The following is a 20,547-nucleotide window of genomic DNA, read 5'->3' as shown; positions in this document are numbered from 1 at the left end:
AGGCATTTTCCACCGGCTTTAATTAGAACACGAGCTATGCTCTGCACACTTGAAATTTCAGACTTTAAATGACTTGCCCTTTCTCCATACTAGCTTTGGTATCAAGAACAGAAATCAAGAAGCACTGGCAGCCAGAGAAGGCTAAGACCAGCCACTCTCCTGTAAACAGCAGGCATTTTCTTTTCACTCAAAGTAACTTTGTTGCTGTTTTCTGTATGTGTCACAATGATTCATACACTCTCTAGTCTTTCTGCATTAAAACCTAGGTAAGAAAACTCTTAGACTTAAAAATAACTTGTTTGTTTTGGCCCAGTACAATTAACGTCAGCTCTGGGAAAAGCAAATGTAGGGAAAAGTCCGGTCCCCGACTCCAGAAGGTGTCCCTCCTGCAACTAAAGAAAGAGGGCATTCAAACACAGCGAATTTTATTATGAAGAGCCAGCACCGCCTGGCTTTCTTCCAATTCTACTGCTACTCCTAATGCTATTTTTCCCCCCTTTGAAGAAAAGCTGCACCTTGATATGCATTAACTTTAAAATCTGTAAAACAGAGGAAAGCAATTTCTCAGAACATGTCCAATTTAGCACTTGAAAAGGAATATGATGTCCTTTAGTTTGGAAATATCTGTTGAGAGCCTTTACACAGTTGTGTGGTGCTGCACCACTTTGTTGTCATTTTGTCTTGCTGTGACACTAAAAGATAGTATCACAAGGATTTTACGTAAGACACTTAAAACTCCAAAGCCCTGCATACATAAATAGGGATGGAGAGATGCAACACCAAAGACAAGTCCCCAAAGATAAGAAATAAGGCAAAATGCATCATTCTTGTTCCCCCTATTGTGGGCTTTTCAGTGTGGCATGACTATTGAAATGATCCTTGTACTGTTGGTAGATGTGAGTGCACATTCAATATCTACTTTTTAAAAATAATATTGATATTTTTGTGTGTCATATTAAAAACTTCTGTACCACTTTCAGAATAACTTCTGAAATGCTCCAGCTCTTCCCAATAGGCCCTTGAAAAAATCTTAAGCAAAAAATAAAAGGTGAAAGATACTGAAAAATACATTACAAGCACATGCAACTAGAATAAAAATATTCTGCTTACTTAGCACAAAAATCCCCTAAAAGTATCTTTAACACCCATAAATGCTGTAAAACCAACATACTCTAAGGGATACAAGTCTGAAATCCACCAGATCAGACGTATTGGGGCAACAGGATTGAGGATTTTCTTTTGGTGGTCTCCCATGATGGGATTTGAAGAATGGGAACTATTTCTCTGAATGAGAGGCTAATTCAGCTTCCACTTACAGATTCAGCGCTTGGCTACCAGCAAGCACAGAGGCTGGGATAGTGTTTTTGACTTGTTTTTCCATGGTGTGTTCAGTACAAACTGTAATGAATCCACCAGTATAGTTCAGGTAAGCCACCAAACATCATTTTCTGCTGGGCAAGGTCTGAATCTGTAACTTATGCATGAAAGGTTTCATCTCCCATTACCTCTGCACTGAACTACAGAAGTTGGTCAGCAAGTACGCAGACAGCAATCCAGAAGGCAAATTATTGGTTCTTTCTCAGAGCAGGGTTTGGGATCCAGAAGCCAGGTTCCCACAATAGATGCATGCAAAACTTACATGCACAGGCACCCAAATGAAGCTTGCGACCGGACATTAGCACACTTACAGCCAGCACAAGCATTCATTGCACACAGACACATGCGAAAGAGCATGTACAGCTGCCTGACCTCACTGGGGAAGTGTTAGCACACAGTGTAATGCAATTCAGGTATTCTTTCTTTTAAAAACTAACCTTCTTGTTTCTCTCCAACTTTTACCAGCTCGGATTCTTGACTGGGCTCGCTGATGCCATACACGTTAGCAGCTCGCACGCGGAATTTGTACTCCCTGTCAGCTTGCAGGTCCTGCACACTGAAAGACGTGCTGCGGCAGGTAGTGAGGTCTGTCCATTTGTTATCCACTGAGTTCCAGATCTCCACGGTGTAGGACTGCACAGCACTTCCCCCATCGTAAGAGGAGCCGTACCACGAGAGAGTGAGGGACGAACTCCGTATGTCCGACGCGCAAGGTGTTCCAGCAGGTGGGTCCGGTTTATCTGCAAAGACGCACATGCAAAACACATTAGCTGAAATAGTGAGAGTATGAGGTAGGACTGTCATTAGGATGTGAGCGGCCCTAGCACACAGCTCGGTTCCTTCTGTGTCGTTGCTGTGCCTTGGAGGGTTGTACTACAGTAAGAAGGAACAACAGCAGCACAGACAGACCTATCTGAATTAGCTAACACAGGTGCTGATCCCACATGGGACTCAGCATGGGCCGTTCGGTACCCTGGGCATCTTGCTTAGCCATGCTGAAGCCTATGTCCTTCACAACTATCATTATAGGAACTAAAACCAGTCACAGCTATGCCAGCAAGTACTGGAATCAAATCTCCCACAGTAGTGCAAACCTCTCCTTGGTTAACTTCCTTAGAGGGTCACTCACCCCTGTCACAGTCACCATGGCTGTGATGCTCTCAGCCCAGCTCCCCTCCGCTGCCACCGTGCTCCAAGGCCGCTGCTAACCTTTCGCAGCCTCTGAATGTGCCATTAATCCAAGCGTAGCTAGGTATCAGGGACACCAAAACTCTTTTGTTGGCATAGCGACACAGATCGTGAGCAGCGACAACTTTGTCTGTCAACAATTTAGTGAACTTCTTTGCCTGTGTGCAATTTTTTGGTACATTTTGGTACATGGTACATTTTTTGGTAAAAATAATTCAACTTAGAATACCTCATTTAAATACTGAGATTTTATCTCGTGTGGATTTGGGAAATTGTTCGGGAGGTAGAACATAGAAATTCTGAACTGCTATTCCCCATGCAGAAACTTGCTCTTAAAATCCGTATTTGCTCCATACAGAGCAGTATCACCAGAAACTGGTGTGTAAATGAGCAACCAACTATGCAAACCTCCACACAATACAAAAAACATGAAGTTACATGGCTTTTTCAGAATTAACCTGAATCATTAAACTAAGGAGTTATTGCAATAAATGTTCTCCTAAGACAGAAAAAGGCTGACTTTTAAAATTACTTATTAAAAAAAAAGAATTATGGAAGTTAAGCACTTCCAAAGACTTTAAAGGGAACCAAGTACCTTCCCTGGGAATAATCCTCTCAGAAGTAATCTAGCAAAACCTACAAAATAATGATGATATTGATCTGGATGAACCAGTGACCAAAGGTTGAATGTGAAGTCAAAGAATGGGATAAAGCGATAGAAGATGGAAAGAAAAGAAGAAAAAAGAAAAAAAAAGAAAATAGAGCAAGTGTGAGATGATACTAACAGTGATAACACTGGACATGGATCAATAAAATCCATAACAATAACTAATACGTCAAGGTAAAAGTACAGTCACGTACAGCATGCAGGACAAGACACAGCTTTGCAAATAATTCCAGGATTTTGAAAGGGCAAGAACAGGAGAATAAAATGTTGTGAAGACAACACCAGACCAAAGCAACAACTATCCCAAATGTTTTATTATCCATTTTCCTGAAAATCACCAATATTCGAGCTTCCCTCTGTCAAATACACCAGTTTACATCACTGTATCAATGGGCAATAGACATAATTTAATTAATTTGTTAACTTTAAATAATCTGGCAAATAACTTTTCATCAGTCATTACTGTTCTTTGCTTGAAGTGGCAACCATTCAGCTGAGTATTTCCAAGCACATCCTACATCCTCAGGCTCAAAATAACAAAGAGCAACAGACAGGACAGAAACAAGGAAATGGGAATTTAATATAGGCATTCAACCATTAGGTAACATAAGTGGGTTTCTAAGAGGAAGGAGTTTAAGGTATAATAAAACCTTGCCAGCACTTGTTTTTCTAGTGCTCCATTACTATGTTGCACAAAGAGTCCTATAAAGCTCTGAGAGGCCTAAGTATGATGAACCATTTCCAGTCAAATGAACAAAACTGTGAAATCACCCACAGCTGTCATAGCCGCATACCCAATCATTAGGACACAGAAAACCGTAAGTGCTGCACAAAATCCCAGATGCATTCTCTCAACCTCACCTGTTCCCAGCTTAGAAAACGTGGCTGGTGGCAAAACTCATCAAACTAAGATGAAAAGCAAACTGTGCTACATGTATGTCCTGTTTTGCTGATAAAAGCTGCTGAAGAATAACTGTCTGTGGCTAATGGACATTATTTCTTTAGAGAGGCAGAGCTGCCAAACCAACCAAAAATACAGCCACTTGCTCAGTAATAAAAACATTTCAAATACTTGAGGAAAACTGCTGTGACCTTTGATCAAAGCCTTACTGTGGTAGCCTGCATTAGTTATCCCTTCATATTCAAATTCTCATTGCTAGGAAAACCAATGAGCAGACAGAAATGGCCACAGTTTGCCAAAGGCATACCTTTAGTTCTTGGATGAAAGGATGTCTCCTCTGACTGCTGTGATTTTACTTATACAGAGGGAAAATGGGATAGTCTAACCGAGTCAGGACACTGAAATATTCAGATCAGTTCACCATCTGGAACAGGCCAGTCCTCTTTCTACAGACCGTAAGCCATTTCGTTCTGTTGACCAACAGCTTCCCTGAAAAATCTCTCTTATATCGCTCTTTTTAATACAGTTGTCACTAAACATCCACCTCCCTCCCAAATTGAAATATATGAAAGGTCTATAACTTTCAAATATAAGATGGTTTCAGTCCCAGTCCTGAGAGCAGGGATAACCAAATTCTGTTCACTCCAAATCATCATCCAGGGGGACCTCGTGGGAAATCCTGCTGCCTCTGTCCTCTTCAAGTATTATTCAGCAGAATAATACTTAGCTGCGTGTCTGTTTTCCTCTTATATATTCATTGTTGTATTATGCCAGGATGCAGATATAAGAACTCAGGCAAGCAACAGCTGACTCATCCTAAACCCAAGCAGAACAGAGCAGTTGCTGATAGCAGAAGGAAAACACTTTGAAGAAAAAGCTGAGCCAGTAGTCTATCACCCTCCAAAGGCGTTTGTTCAGGTTTGTCAAAGCGGTGCAGATTCTCCAACTCCTGCCAAGCTCACAGCTAAATGTGGGCAGTTAAGCAGTAAGTGCTTCTTTAAAAGAAAGAAAAAAGTTAGCTTGCTGTAATAGTAAGCCCTTCTTTCAAAGAGAAGACTAGCCTACAAAGATCCATATGTTTGACAGCTTTTGACTAGATCACTATACTCAGTTTTACACCGAAGGAGGAAAAAATGCATCTATTTCCGTCTGTGCAGAGCACAGTAGCCTGCTCCCCAGGCAGGATGTGAATATGCAGTCTCTCCTCGCTGACTTTCAGCACACTTCTGTTTTCAGATGATGTATGAGCATGATTTTAACAGTTGCCTAGGCCACAGTTACCTTAGTGACCTGTATTTCCAGGACTCACCTAGATAGCTGGAATCCATTTTGATAGCTTACAAAAGCAAGGCTTAAGCATGTGAGCACTAGAGAGAAAACATTCATGGCCAAAGGGACATTAGCTGTAAAGAAAATGTTATATGGCTTAGTCTAATATCTGCCAGTCTTGGGAATGTTTCCCCTTTTCTAATAAATTTTGTCCAGAAGGAAAAGAAGAAAACGTACATCCCTGGCTGGACTCTCTTGAGCCAGAAAGACACACATTTTTGTTTGAAGTCTACCATGCACTGCTGCTCGCAGACCTGCTTAACATAAAAATACTGGGTAGTAGCTGCTATGGAAGACCATAAACAAGAGAGACAGCCTAATCTTTGCACATTCTTAATATGACAGATATATGTATCTTTCCAAATTGTATTTTACCATGCTTAAATTATTTGATATCAGACTGGATGGTATTCTGTAGCTCTGCGCATTCAGAGAATTTGCAGATGGTCTCTCCGTGTGTCTGTTTTGCTTCTCAACAGTTTATTCCATGGGGATTTAAAAGGTTACCCTGTATTCATCTGTCTGTATTGAGAGCTAGGATATTTTGCCAAACTTCATTCCCTTCTGGAATATGAAATCTCTATCAGCATAATTAACTGCTTCCAATAAAAATATCCAGTGGGTTGAGAAAGGGTGCAGAAGTCAAGCACAATTCTCTGTTCTGTCCTGTTTTACTGTTTAATATACCATCAGTGTCCTTGAGCTGGCTATCCTCAATCTCTCATTTGCATGTCATGTGCAGTGCTTTACGTACACAAACATACTTCACATTTAGGCTTATGTTGTGAGGACTTTACATCGGCTCCATTGGACTACAGCGTGGTACGTCCTGTTCTGGACCAAGCCATAACTACAATCCAAAGTGGGAACTAAAAGGAAGGGAGTGCATACCAAAAATATGCTGCTCCTTTCAGACATTTGCATATCAATGTATTTCCAGGGGAAGCAGCTAATTAAAATACAGAGCTCTAACTTTGGCTTCACTATCTTACGCAACAAAAGAAAATAGATGTGCACATTCTCCACAATTAGACATCTTAACTAGATGAAACCAGAGGTACTCCAGCCTTGACTAAGTTATCACAGCATGCATATAACGCCCAAATCAAGAGTTACCTAAACTTTACGATAATATAGATTATCAGAGTCAAACTGGCTGCACCCACACCATCTCTGTTGAACTTGGACAGCATCCTACAAAGTCCCCTGTCCTTTGTAGCAGACAGTACCTATACCTCCTTTACCAGGATGCATGATTACCTTGTTTGCCTAATATTATAACTGCAAAGGCTAATAAGATCGTTGGCGGCTGGCGAGCTAAATGCTAAAGGGGACTCGAGCACAGAGCTCCCTAGGCGATCCCTAGGAATACCAGGAGGACTGCCTCCGAGCTGGCTCCAAAGGCTGCAGGCAAGGAAGATGGACAAGCAGCAAACCTGCCCTCAAGCCTGCCCTGGGCACTGCTCTACGCAGCAGTGTAGGGACTGCCTAAAGTCACTGAGACTGGGGAAAGAGCAGCAGCAGCTCATATGACATGCCCTGAAGAGGCGAGCAAGAGGCGAGTAGGGTGAGGAGAAGGAGGGCTTTTCTCCCTTCATGGTCCAGCAAACTAGGCACAGATTAAAAAACAAACGCTCCCCAATACAGAGGGATATAGATTTTCCCTTCCCCAGAGCAAGCAGGAGCAGGCAGGCCAGTCTGATGCCGATTTATTCTCTGTGGCATGTGCTCCCTAGGGCAGATGGTAAAGTCACAAGCTAGCCCCACTGAAGGGTATGAGCCACATTTAAGACCATACTGGGACTGAAACACACACTTCCGATTTACTCCCAAACTGGATTCAGCTGCACTTCTTCCTCAGACAAATTCTCAGAGATATTTTGGTAAACAGGTTTTGATATACAGCCTAGAGTAACCTTTAATTAATCTGCATTTGTACACTCCGCACACTGAGAAGCACAAAGCATAAGCATAAGCATGCTCAGTCTTTAAATCATTATTATTTATGAGACAAGTCTGACTTGAGGCTCTTGCTTTCTTTTCAGTGGTGTTTAACTCAAAATCCCTCCCGATAAGGAAAGGGACTTTCTCTCCTTCTGCATAGGTGGCAAACCCGCAGCTCACACAGGACACCCACAGAACCCGAAACCGTACTTCCCACGTCTCACTGGCTTCTCAAAATGGCTCAGTTTGCGGAGCCTGCACAACACAAGCCCCATTCCAGGGGACCAAAAAAGGCAGCGTTCTCCTTATCTAGCTCCAAGCGCACGGAAATGGAAATTGCTCAGCTACTTGATGTGACGGTCAGACCGAGCCGAAGCGAGGAGACAAGGCTTGCTGCACATGGAGAGCTCGCAGGGCTCCCGCAGTCTCTTAAGCAGCAACACCATTGCAGCAGAAAGCCCCTGAAAACAGGGAACAATATAACCACAGCTCCTGAGAAAGGAAGGTTATTGCTCTTTTTCAGAGACAGCACTAAAGCAACATCTCTGAAGCGGTTTTATCTGTTCTCAAAGTTGGTTTGGTTTCTTTCTAAATCCCGTTATCATATTACTGTATAAGACTATTATTAGCTATTGTGATATTTGCCTGCCAGATGAAGAACAGACAGAAAGAAACAATTTAATTCCATTCCATGGGCTGTTTAGCCAGAGAAGGTATTTAATATGCTGCTAAAGCCAGTTGAACACTGTCCATGCCGACAGCACTGGCAAAGGCTTCATTTGAAATTCATCAGCAGGAGAAAAGCAAAACCATAAAAGGTCATAACTGAACTCGGCATTATTGCTGACAGGGCTTGGGGTCATGGCAGACCTCTCTGCTTTGCTCGGAAAACTGTGCCCTGCGGCTTTTCTTCCAAGGCAGAGAAGCGCTGTAAGTAAAGGTACTAACACCCTTTAAGAGCCTTCTGGATGTCAATGCACCACAGGTTTAGCGTAACATTAAACTGGAACCAAACGCCTGTGTTCTCCCACAAAGTAACACAAGAGAAGGTGAAAGCAGCAGTTTTCCCCCAGAGAAGCAGCATCTGCAGCGGGAGCTGAGTGCCGCGGGGACGAGGCTGGTGAGCCCGGGGAGCTCCCTGCCTGAGCTTGGGCACAATTTGTAATGCAGCCCAGGCCTGCAGGCTTGCTCTAGCCTCCTCTCCGTGCAGCCCTGCGCCACAGTGCCAAGCTCAAAAGCTGGAGCCCTCCCTGCCCCTCTCCATATTTCTGACATAAAACTACATTATTTAAAACCTGCGCTTCTGAGATCTGCAGATAAAGCAGCTCACAAACACTGAAGACCCACAGCGGCACTTCGTACCGCGATCCTCACGTTGCCAGCGGGGTGACTGGGGCATAAAGCGTGAAACGACCTCACCCAAGGACAGGCAGGAGGATGGAGCTGGGAGCGAAACCAGAGCTCACCACTCCCACGCATATGCCCTCATCACAAGAACATCTCCTCCTGCCACAGGCCTAATGGAACAAACAAATATATAATGCATTCTCAGGAGCCCTTCTTCTAAACCATCTGTTCTTGTGCCTAAGTCAACAAGCTATTCAGATTACTCACATGCTACTCATCAGGAATCTGGTTTGACAACTGATTGAATGAGAGCTCTAATACCTGTCCACTGAAGGGCAGAAAAAAATTTGGGGCTTGCTCCAGTAAGACTGTAAGCAGATGCCAAGTCTCCGCCAGAGTAAGCTTGAGTCCTAGGAACACTCTGCTCATGTGCAGAACAGCAACCACTGGCCTTTGCAAATAAAGAAATTGCTAGTATTCAACAGCAGGTAAAATACAGGAAGCTTATTGTGAAAAATACTGTGATGATGTTTCCTTTTCTTCACCAGAAGAAAGGTGAAGGCGAATATCAGGAAAAACAACGAAGCAGAGAGTTCTGCTGCAATTTCTCCTCACAGAAATGACACAGATGAGAAGGTCCTTCAGGCTCTAATTCTGCATCAGGGTACTGGCACTGATGTTAGGCAACCTAAGCTGTTTTTTCCTCTATTTACTATTATCTTTCTACAAAAACACAGTTTGGATATGGCTGCGGAGTCTAGTCACCAAGCAGTAGAGAGGAAGCTGACAGTGGAGATTATAACACTGTACTACAACAACAATATAAAATGTCCCCTCCTGAACCATCAGTCTGGTTGCTCTTTAACTGGAAAGCTGGTGACAAAAATCCTCCAGCAATCCAGAGGAATTTAAAAGGCCGAAGGTTATAGGCCAAGTCCACCCACATATTCTTAGGAAATTCACTGCATTCTCAGCCCCGGCTATAAACAGGGAATCCCATGGCCCCAGTAAGATACAATCTGACGCTTCTCAGAAGATGATGAAGGATGTTTCGGAAGCGTTCACGTTAGCACTTCGGAGCTGTAGCATTCTCTGTAGAAACACCTTAGGTTGTGCTGCTTCACTATGGCAAAAGTCTGCATGTGCTTTTGCAGACGACGACTGCCCAGTTTCTGCCCCCCTATGGATGCATTCAGTCTGAGCTGCTTGCGCTGAGCCAGAGGTCTCAGGGACTCAGAGAAAATGCTGAAAGAGCCACTGTTAGATGTTACATTTCCTTAGAGCAGAGCTTAAGGCCAAAGAACTAATGGTGATATAGCATGCATATACGTCACTTGTTGAACACAATGCCTCCATATAGGCAACTAATAACCCTACCACTATATTCGATGACTACTGGAGTTAGTGCATGATCAGATCTTATTCTAAAGCTAAACTTGAATTTTCTCACTTTCGCTTGGAAAGACTCTGTGAATACTGATTCTGCTGAAGACATGGAAATAACAGTTTCCTCACCGAAAATAACATCTTCATCCCAAACCAAGTAAGGAACCGTAACATCAGGCAGAAAAGCAAGTATTACTTAATGCAGTCATATTATACTACTTGCATGTCTGTGTGCAACATGCTTATATGTAAGTATACTACGTAAGTACTTGGTTTATCATTGTTCAACAATGTATGAGAAGGATTCAGAGCACACAGTACGTGTGTAACTGTTTAGGGTAACAAAAACACTGTAACAACTATCTTTAAGTCTCTCTCAATGTACAATAATACTGCTCTTATTCTTCTGCATATATCTATCTTAGAGCCGTATTTTGTTTTTATACAATACCGCACCAGAAACAATACCAATCTAAAGAACAAAACAAGGTTGATCAAAATCAGCCCCCATACAGATAGTATATATTTTCCTACTTCTGTATTAAAAAAGGTAAAAGCCATCACTGATATGCAATGTACTCAGCAAACACTGAGCTTCAGAATCCCCTTGTATCTGGGCATGGAAACACTAAGCAGGATGCTCAAAATCATGAAGGAAGCTCACGGCAGAGCCACAGAACAGACCACAACTTCTCAAAGGCCAAATTCTCCTTCTTGAGTATTCTGTTATTCTTTTGACCCTTTGTCAGAGTAACCAGCCTTAGCCAGTATGATGACAAAGTTCCTTTTTCATAAGAGGTTATGGATTGATGTACTCCTGTCACATAGCTAAAATGTTCAGAAGCAGCAATTTGATTATTTACCCATATGCATCCAAAAAATGTCAAGAAAGGAATGAATATTCTTTGCTATCACTATGGATTCAGGACATTACCTTTCCTAAATCAGCCCTATCTTATACTCAGCTCATTGCTGGCTCATTTAGTATAGCTTTGGCAACAAAAAGCCACTTTAATCTGAAACAGTGTCTGCTGTTAATCATTAGCTTGGTCTCACAACAGGCTGTTAAGAATTTGGAGCAGAAACATGCAAAAGCTCTCTAGAGAGATCATTCAGCTAATGAAATTGCTTATGTGAGAAAGCTAGACTTTAAATAACAATAGAGAAGACTTCTGCATGGACATTTTGGAAGCAGCCTACCCTTTAAGAGATGAGACTGCTTAACTTGGATGTCACACTTCTACTGCAGGTCTCCCTGTATTATTAGCTTATACAGGCCCAAAGTTACACAACAAATCAATATTAAGCTCAAAACTCAATGCCTGTGGCTTAGTCCTATGTACTCATCACCACACCACACTGCCCATCTTCAATTAACAGGAGTCTCCTCTAATTTGACTAGACACTGTGCAGCTGGTGTGTGGACTGCAAACAGCTCACATCAGAGGTTGGGTTTAATAGAAGTTTTATTCATGGCTATTCATTAAAATCATGAAGAAAAAAAAATCCTTAGAATAATTCAAAGCTGGGCTTCTTTCAACAGCAGCTTTTCCCATGGCCAAAACTGAATCACACAATGTTACGCTATTCAAACTCCTTAAATGGCAGAATCCCTACTTGGTTCAATTAAGCTCGCAGTTGAAGTGTTGAATATGACTGCTGAGTATGACAATTTGAGCAGTTTGATTTAAGACTTCAGGAGAAAATTCATCAAAGGAATACAAAGGAGGCATTTTTCTTTCTTTTTCTTTTTTTTCCTAAAATCATTCAAATGTCCAGCTGTGGTTTATTGTCTAAGACTCAGGCCTTAAATCAGGAGGTCGTTAGACTTTCTGCTCAGCTAGGAGGTCAGACCAGGTTATTCAGATGTTTATTCAGTCTGGACTTGAATACCTCCAAGGATGGAGATGGCACAACCTCTCTGGGCAATGTGTTCCCTGTCATGTGCTACAGTCCAACTTTAATTTGGGAAACACTTATTGGAGCCTTTCACACGAGAACTTGTGCATGAGCGTGAGGACTTTGCAACCCACACAGTTGTAAGAAGTAATAATACAAAATTATTTCCTTATCTATTTCATTTTGTATTTTAACAAATGTCACTGATTTGTTAAAACTCAAACCAGACAAACCTGTTAGCTAGTCATTTGAGAAACACAGCTCTAGGTCAGTTCATACACTCCTTCCGGAGAGCAGATGTTCTGTATTTATAGTTTCTCTCAACACGTTCGAGAGTCAGTTATGTACTGTGGTCAGGCAGCAGTGTTTTGAGTACACAGCATGTACGTGGGTGTGCCTTTTAATCAGTAATCTTATGGGGAGGCAGCTCACATAGAGGTTAGAGTCTTATTATACATAGCTGAGGCAAACAAAGCTGATGTGTAGCAGCAGGGCTTTCTCCATAAACCATTGTTATGAATAGGGATCAGGACAGGGAGGGCAAGTCCCTTCCTAGTGCTTTGGAGGGAACAGAAAGAATAGACAGATGAGAACTTAGTCCTAAGGATGACGTTTGGTAGACTGAAAGATCTCTGGTTCTGCATGCTTAGAGAAGTACAGCCTCCCTATTCTGACTGGAGCAGGCTTCGCAGAAAAGACAGCACCTTCCTATTTTTCATGAACAGTTAACACCATTAAAGGTGCAAACAGGCTGAAGGATTTTATCTCAACAGTGAGATTCCAACCTGCTCCCTAGAAGGAAGACATTTTTGCCCCCTTCCCCCACATTTTTGGGTAACCAGATGGAAGGATCTGGCTGTAAAATACATATGTAGCAAACGAGGAATCTCGAGGCTTTGTCATGCCTTTGGCAGTGCTGACATCAGTGAGATGTTTCACTGAAGAGCTTGGCAATTTTACAAGAGGGAATTTATTCTTTTCAGTTGGAATCAGACAGCTTTTCATCAGCCAAAACGCATGGCAAACTCCAGCACATTGTAAGGATTCTTCACCCAACTCTCCCAAAAGCAGCTCTGGGAATCCCACCATTCTCTGGCACATTTCTTACTCATGGAAGGGCAAAGCAGCAGGCTGAGACGTAGCTTTATAAGGTTATAGAATTCAAAGACTTTCACACCAATTAACTCCACAGAATATAAAACAGTGACTTATGTAATAGTGAGGTGAAGTTCACATAGTGACAAGATTTTAAGACATGTCATCCTGGTTCAGCTAAAAAATCCATCTTGCCCAATAATCTGCTACAGTTAGCAGTCTGCAGCAGTTGCCCAGGAAAGCGTACCAGTGGGATATAAAGAGTGGTTGCTCTCCTGGTGTACCTCTAGCTGCTAACCAGCTATGTAGACAAAAGCTGTAGCCAGAACAGTGTATTTAATGGTTACTGGAGGATCAGTCTTTCATGGTGTTCATTTTTAACCTAGCTGTATTTCTGACCTGCATAAGCTACTGTCTGAAGGAGTAGTACAATTTATTTATGCATTATGTGAAAAATACTTACTCTATTCTTTTCTGTTCTTGCTTTCTCTGGCCTGTTGCTGGAATTTACTTTTACTTTTACTCATTCATTCACTTACCTTTTAATTGCAACAAATGCCAAAAATCAGGCAAAAGAAATTCATTTAAATAATCAAGAATCATATTCAGCCTTTACTGGATATTGTACACTGAAGGTTGATACTACTTATTAAACTTTCTATGCTAGTCAGTGGATCACTGGAATGAATTTCCAGCCCGGCTAGAGTCAATGGGAGTTTTGCCATTGATTGCACTGGAGTCAGATTTTCATCTTTGGCCTTACACCCAGGTTTCTTTACTTGCTCAGTAGCCCACATACGTGTTAGGACAGCACAGCCAATGCAGTTATGCCTGAGTGATTAGGATGCAGCCTCATTATTTGAAATAGAGTTTGTCCAAATGCCTGGGCAAACTCTGCCCTCCCCTGCCATGTGCCAAGACCACGCTGCAAACCGTAGGAAGGCAGAAACAGACCCAAACTGTCCAACACTACTAGTGACACATGATAGAAGGAACGAGATTAACATTTTGACTAAATCTCTCTCACTCTGCTTGTAGAACTTTCCCACATTTCCCTGAAAACCATTTGTTGTGTATCCACACAAAGGTGGGTTCATTAGCCCTTTCAGAGCTAGATGTTACAGCTCTAGATTTTGTCCAGAATTAACCCCAGCTTGTTTACATCTAGGCTGCAGTTGTACCTGCAAATATATTGCAATTGTCTTCTGGTCTGCAGCTATCTGCAGTTGTTCACATCCTGCTTCAACATACTTGACAGCCTGACGGTGTCATCTGATAAAGCTGTTTGGACCTTTAAAATGCTCCAAAGCATCAAACACATGGTTATTCCACTGTTCCCATGTATATTACAGAATATATGCACATGTATATAATAGTTCATATATAAAGGACTCCATATTCCAAACAGACCGCCTCTATCCACCAGTTTATGCCACTATAAAACAGTAGACACCGGTAGGAATTTCACCCAAAGAGATAAAATCTCCCTCCCCCAAATAACACGATGTTTTCAAATGTACAGACTAATACAGACAACCTGAGTCCTTCCCAAACTAACAGTCTAATAAAATTTGGATTATCTAGTTAAAATTTGCAGTTTAGCAAACATCTGGATGCTACAAATATTAAATGGGAGAAGAAGGACTACAGTGATACCTAAACAAAATAAGAGATGTGAGCTGCTTTCTTTCTTTACTGTGTTTTTTTAAATCTGGGTTATTTCTTACCTCTATCTGTAATTAATAATTTTTCAAAATAAAACTAAATGCATAAGCTGCTGCAACACTGCATAGCCCTACTGAGGTTGCTTATAGTGCTTATACCATGTCAGCATCCTGTCCAGATATAGTTTTTAAAGGTCTGGTTTTCTTTTTCAGTCTTCTTAACTTATCTGATGATTTTATTTAAGTTTTTGCATAGCATCATGTACATTAGAACGCCAATGTAAAGTGATTTCTAAAGAATGAGTATATATCTAAAGCATTGTTTGAACTCACCGACAACTGTAAGGTTGACTTGTGCTTGTCTGCTGCCAAGTTTGTTTTCTACAACTAGAGTGTAACATCCACAGTGTTCTTGCTTTGTTGATGATATTGTTAGCTTGCTGCTGTTCTCAGCATTCTCAATTTTGATATATTCATTTTCTTCAATCTGCCAAATTCAACAAGAAAAAAAAAGAAAGTTCTTAAGGAAAAAATTTCCTTACCTCTGTTTGAGAGAGCTCAACACAAGTTAGCATTATTAAACATCATCTAGAGATGACTCTATCACAGTAGTGAATATGTGTAGCTCGTAAAGAGTGAAATCAACACAAAACATCTAGAAATATAGCAGAACATTTTGATGACTCCACTCCTGCAGTGGAAACAAGGAATATTAGAATTGGTGGGACTCCACTAAGGAACAGGAGTTTCACTTTCTATCTCCCCTTTGACAGCTGAAAGTGAAAACTGGCAAAAGAACAAAGTCTAGTCTCACTTATCCTACAGAGACCACAGTAGAACTAGGGTTTAGCTCTAAATATCCTAATTCATTTGTCATTGGTTTCAGAGACCCACTATGCAGATCATTCGCAGCTGTGACTTTTACCATCTTGTCTTAACCAGCCTTATTCTGTGCATCCACATCAATCAGGGCAAGAGTTTCCTGGTTTTGAACAATTGAAGATATTTTGCCTGAAATGGAGTTGTAATGGTACAGCTGTGCAGAGATGCTCACAAAGAGCAGATGCAGTCTTCCTAAGCTACATTTATTTTCCAGAGAGCCAAAAATATTTTTTAATTTACAGACAAAAAAATTATACCCTTTCACTCTTTGAATTTTAAATTCCTATGAAACATTCATTTTGAAATCACTGACATTCCAAAATGAATCACATTGTTTAGTAGAAGAGAACAAACTATCCTTATTTAATGCGCACAGATATCCCTGGCATCTCTCATTTTGGTTAAATTTTCAGAAATAAACAAAAATCAAAAACTCAGCTGAATTCCATAGCCATATTATGAACTAGTTCTTAATTGAAACAAAGCTATTATAGCACGGCCAGGGATACATGGATTTTAATCAGTATTAATTTGAGACCTGAAAGATTATTTCAAAACCCCATGATGCTACATTGCAATTAGAGAAGCAGTACACTGTGTTCTTATGAAACAGACAACATAATGTCAGTGCCCTTCTTCCTCCCACCACTTCCTTCTTAGATAAGTGACTCTTCCAACTCATTCTCAGAATTTCATTAAAAATGAAGGCTATTTAGTTTGGCTTATCTCGTCTCATATATTCAGAGGAGAAGAAATTACAAGGCTAGGAGCAGGACTTGTCCCTCCTTTCTCCTCAGTTGAGCCAAAACACGTGCACTGCTATAGCCCAAAGGTAACCTGAGAAAGCCTGTCTTGCAATAATTGGTATAGGAGCTGGTAATTAGAATTATGTAGGATTACAGTTTAAATTATATTGATTTTTTTTTTCCGGCTGTACTTTGTTCTTCTGAGATTCTACAGATTATGTGTTTTGCTTCATTACAATTAGCCAAAAGGTTATACTAATAAAAAAAGCCGTCTAGTAGAACTGGATATGTATTATGCAAGGAAAGCCCTGAAAGGATGCTTGGTGGCTTGCAATGCGTCTAGAGAATAGGACACTTAATCCCTGTGTTCCCAAAAGACTGGGTCACTGGTGGTAGTTGAGAATTGCCAGCAATTAGCAGTGTCAAACAATGGACTTTGTTATCCAGCTAACAATAGAACAGGCTTTCAAAGGCACACTGGCTCAGTGTGTTAACTTAGCATAGCTCCGCCATCGCTCTAGTGGGCAGCCATCACGTACAGCAGTAATGGCCCTTACTTTGTGGCATTCCCTTTTCCCCAGCAAAAGGCATTTGTCCAGAATACCTGTAAGAGCCACTGTGGTTCTCTCAAACACGAGGGAATGGGAGAAAGGAGAGGCTGAGTCCCTCCTGTGCACCACAGCGACGCAGTGGCAGAGCTGAAATCAGAACTCACGACTCACTGGCTCTGCTGACTCTCATTTGTCCTCCTGTACTGTTTATTAAGCCTCCTAATGTTTTTTTTTTTCCTACACCATTTACCTGCCAGACTGACATATGAAAAATTTAAATATCACCCTAATGTAAAATTTTGCAAACCTTTAGTTTGTCTCACAGGGATTAACCAAAGGATGTATAAAGATGGTAAAAGTGACGTTTTAAAAAAGAGAATGCTGAAGGATCACAGATTATGGGTCTGATATGGGTAATACGAGGTGGTAGTCTCTGTTATCACTTAGGTTTTGTATATAAAAATGGCCATGGAATCAACATAAATAGGATTGCTCAAGTCACCGGTGAGCTCTGAATTCTGCACAGAACAGACGGGAAACTCACTGTTGTGGGATACCTATCACTGACGTGCCAAGACAGAGCTCAGCAACACAGAACAGTGAATGCTGCTGAGGCTTTGGAGGACATCTTATCTTTGGAGATAAAAGAAAAGTTGAGTATACAGTATAGAGAGAATTAATTGCACATTATTGCACATCCTTTCCCCTAAAGTAAGAGGTTATTTGGGGATAGCAAAGATGACATGTGGAATACCCTTCGCATGAGTGAACGGTTTTGAACTCCTGTGATTAAATGCTGACACATCTAGATTTAGAGTTTAAACTTCCTTGTAAGAGGAGCTGTTTTTATTTATGTTTTATAGAGTGCATAACAAGTTCAGAATGAAATAAACACAATAGCTGCTACAGTACATATTTATCTTTCGTCTACTCTAACGTGCCACTTCATCTTCCAGCTTGTGTGTCCACATTGGGTTGTTTGGTTTAAAGCGTTTTAATTGTTCACTAAAGCAAGTCTCTTCAGGTAATGGACACAGGTAATATAACTCGAGGAAATTAATTCAAGAAAAAGGAACTTTAACACAGGTGGTGAGGGCACTCGAGCACCACAAGTGCTGCTGATGCCTTGTATGATTTATGTTGTGAGACATTTCGTTCAACCTTCGTAAGCTGCGTTTTGTCCCCTGACATAGCTTTAGACGAAGCATCAATGAAGAAAAGGTTATTTCTGAAGAAGTGTTTCCTGTGATAAATATCTTTCAGATAATATATCCTTCAGATCATCTATCCTTTAATTACATGGTCTAAGGCTCTTCTCAAAGGAACAGTCATTTGTCATGGGAGAGAGAACAGGAAGCAATGAGTTTAAACTGTAGCAAGAAAGATTTAGGTTTGGCATTAGGAAAAAAATTCTGACACTAAGGATAGTTAAGCAGTGCAATAGGATGTCAATGGAGGCTGTGAAATCTCCATCATTGGAATGCTTTCAGAAGAGCTGAGAAAAACATCTGGCAGAAATGACAGTTATGGCCAGCTACTGGGGAGGGAATATAGACTAGTTGGGTCTTTGGAGTTCCTTTCCAGCTCTGTTGTTTCAAGATTGTTAAAACAGACCAGAAGACAATTTACCTGCTTACGAAATTTCATCCAGGTGCAAGTTATGGGTGCTGTTCCTAACACCTTGGCAAACAATTCCACTGATTCACCAGCACGGACTTTTCTGTCTTCCGGGAACTGAGCAATCTGAGGGGGAGTAGCTGATAAAACAAACAAAAAAACTCCCTTTAGGTGACTATACTTTCTATTTTTCTTAACGGTCAGACACACATATCTCTCAACAGTTTCAGAGTGCTATTTGAAAAAAGACTAACAATTATCTGTGGCTTGCTATGAAACAATTCTGTGGACACTTTGTTAATCCTGCTGTAGTGAAGGAAAAACAATCTACCCATCAAAAGTTTGCTCATTCAAGACTAATGTACAGAAATCTGAAGGCCAAAACTGTTAAGACTTACCACTAATTCCAAACATAAAGCTTATTAAATTTTGTATTGAGTTTTTCAGAATACTAAGGATTCTTGTAGCACTTTATGTTTTCAAAGAATGGCCCTGGATAACCTCCTATTTATTTGCATGTGCTCAGGGTGTCTGCAAACCTGCTCCCAAATGTCATCAACAGCATTTAGAAAGCCTAGAGCTCAAGAGCCAACTTTGAACATCCTCATTTCAATAGCCAGATGACCATCGTGTGAGACCTCGATTAGAGAGGTAAGGAAGGAAATCGACTTCTTTCCCCACCACAGTGAATTTTCCTGTGAGCAATGATGATCCTTTGGTTTCTGTACTGCAGGGCTTCTTTTAAATCTTGCAGTGCTATTCATATTCCTCCATGTCTGAATCAGTTACTTCTCTTCCTTCTCACAGTCAGGGTAACAATAGATGGCAGGATCTCTCTTTTGCTCTTAGTGCTATTTCCTGACTCTCAGTTGTGGTGCTGCGTGTGACAGACCCCTGGCAGCTCTTAGGGATAGACGCCAGAAATATCACAGCCCTGACAGCTCCAGGGTGAAAAGCATTCAGTTGTTTTACAGGAACAGCTCAGTAAACGGTATGTTTCTGGAGGCAGCTTTGAGGACATTTTGACTGAAACAGTAAAAGCCATTCCCTAACACTAGAATAACTTCACCAAACATAAGGTTCCTGTCCAAAGCACTGGGCTACTGGGCATCAGAAAAAGTGCTTTCTTTTCAATAAAAGTAAAACAAAGTGTTTTTCCCTAGACTTGTTCTTAGAAAAGTTTAATTTTTTGTTTTGAAAATATCTGAAAGAAATCAGAAAGAAGCAAGCATCTGGCAGAGAAAATAGTGTGAACAGTTAAAAGGTCGGACAGTTTCAAGGCACCAAAAGCAGGCTGCTGTAATGGAACATTCTGCTTAACATTAAATACATATAGCTTTGCCTAGGAGAACACAAACACATGAGCAATTTAGCACAAGACAAGTTAAGAGGAAATGTAGAATCCATCAACTTCTCTGTAGTTGCTACCCATGCAGACGTGGCATTCTGTGATAAATGAAAAAATCTCTTTCCCTGAGGGCTATGTTGTGGATATACTAAAGGGGCAGGAATTCCAACACTATTGCTCACACACCACAAGATCTTGCTTTAGTTTATTGTTAATAACTTTTTTGCATGCTCTAATTTAAATCTTATACCAATGTAACCTCAAGAGCAAATTAGAGAAATGGACTCTGTCTTCCAGTTTTCTCCTCACTGAACATCACAACTACTGTTTAATCACATATGCACAACAAATTTAGCAGGTAAACAGCAGTGCTTATAAATGTGTTGCCTGTTTTTTAAAACTGTATTGGTTTATTATTTATTAATACATTATGATATATGCAACTAATTACCTGCTTTTGGAGGAGTCTTTGGAGCTGGTTTCTTCTTCACTGTTGCTTCACCTAGTTAAAAAAAAAAGTAAAAAAGAAATGTTAATTCACAGGTGAGTTTTGGAAGGTATCAGATTAACTGCAAAGATGCTCACATTCATAGTGATGCTTTGTTG

General features: G+C 40.9%; 1 protein-coding gene across 6 annotated transcripts in view; it reads right to left on the bottom strand.

Moving 5' to 3' along the window:
* MYLK (myosin light chain kinase) overlaps nucleotides 1-20,547 on the bottom strand; it is a 228,691-nt gene that overhangs the window by 29,614 nt on the left and 178,530 nt on the right. For all 6 annotated transcript variants that reach the window (XM_064514692.1, XM_064514696.1, XM_026118420.2 and 3 more), the window contains 4 exons: nucleotides 20,393-20,443; nucleotides 18,606-18,733; nucleotides 15,131-15,284; nucleotides 1,815-2,117 (listed from right to left, as the gene is read on the bottom strand). In XM_064514692.1, the coding sequence (XP_064370762.1) occupies nucleotides 1,815-2,117; nucleotides 15,131-15,284; nucleotides 18,606-18,733; nucleotides 20,393-20,443 (636 nt within the window). The remainder of the gene's footprint in view (nucleotides 1-1,814; nucleotides 2,118-15,130; nucleotides 15,285-18,605; nucleotides 18,734-20,392; nucleotides 20,444-20,547) is intronic.

Source organism: Dromaius novaehollandiae, chromosome 7 (genome assembly GCF_036370855.1).
Source record: "Dromaius novaehollandiae isolate bDroNov1 chromosome 7, bDroNov1.hap1, whole genome shotgun sequence".
Classification (NCBI taxonomy): domain Eukaryota; kingdom Metazoa; phylum Chordata; class Aves; order Casuariiformes; family Dromaiidae; genus Dromaius; species Dromaius novaehollandiae.
The sequence above is the reverse complement of the archived record's forward strand: the minus strand, read 5'-3'. Positions and strand labels throughout refer to the sequence as shown.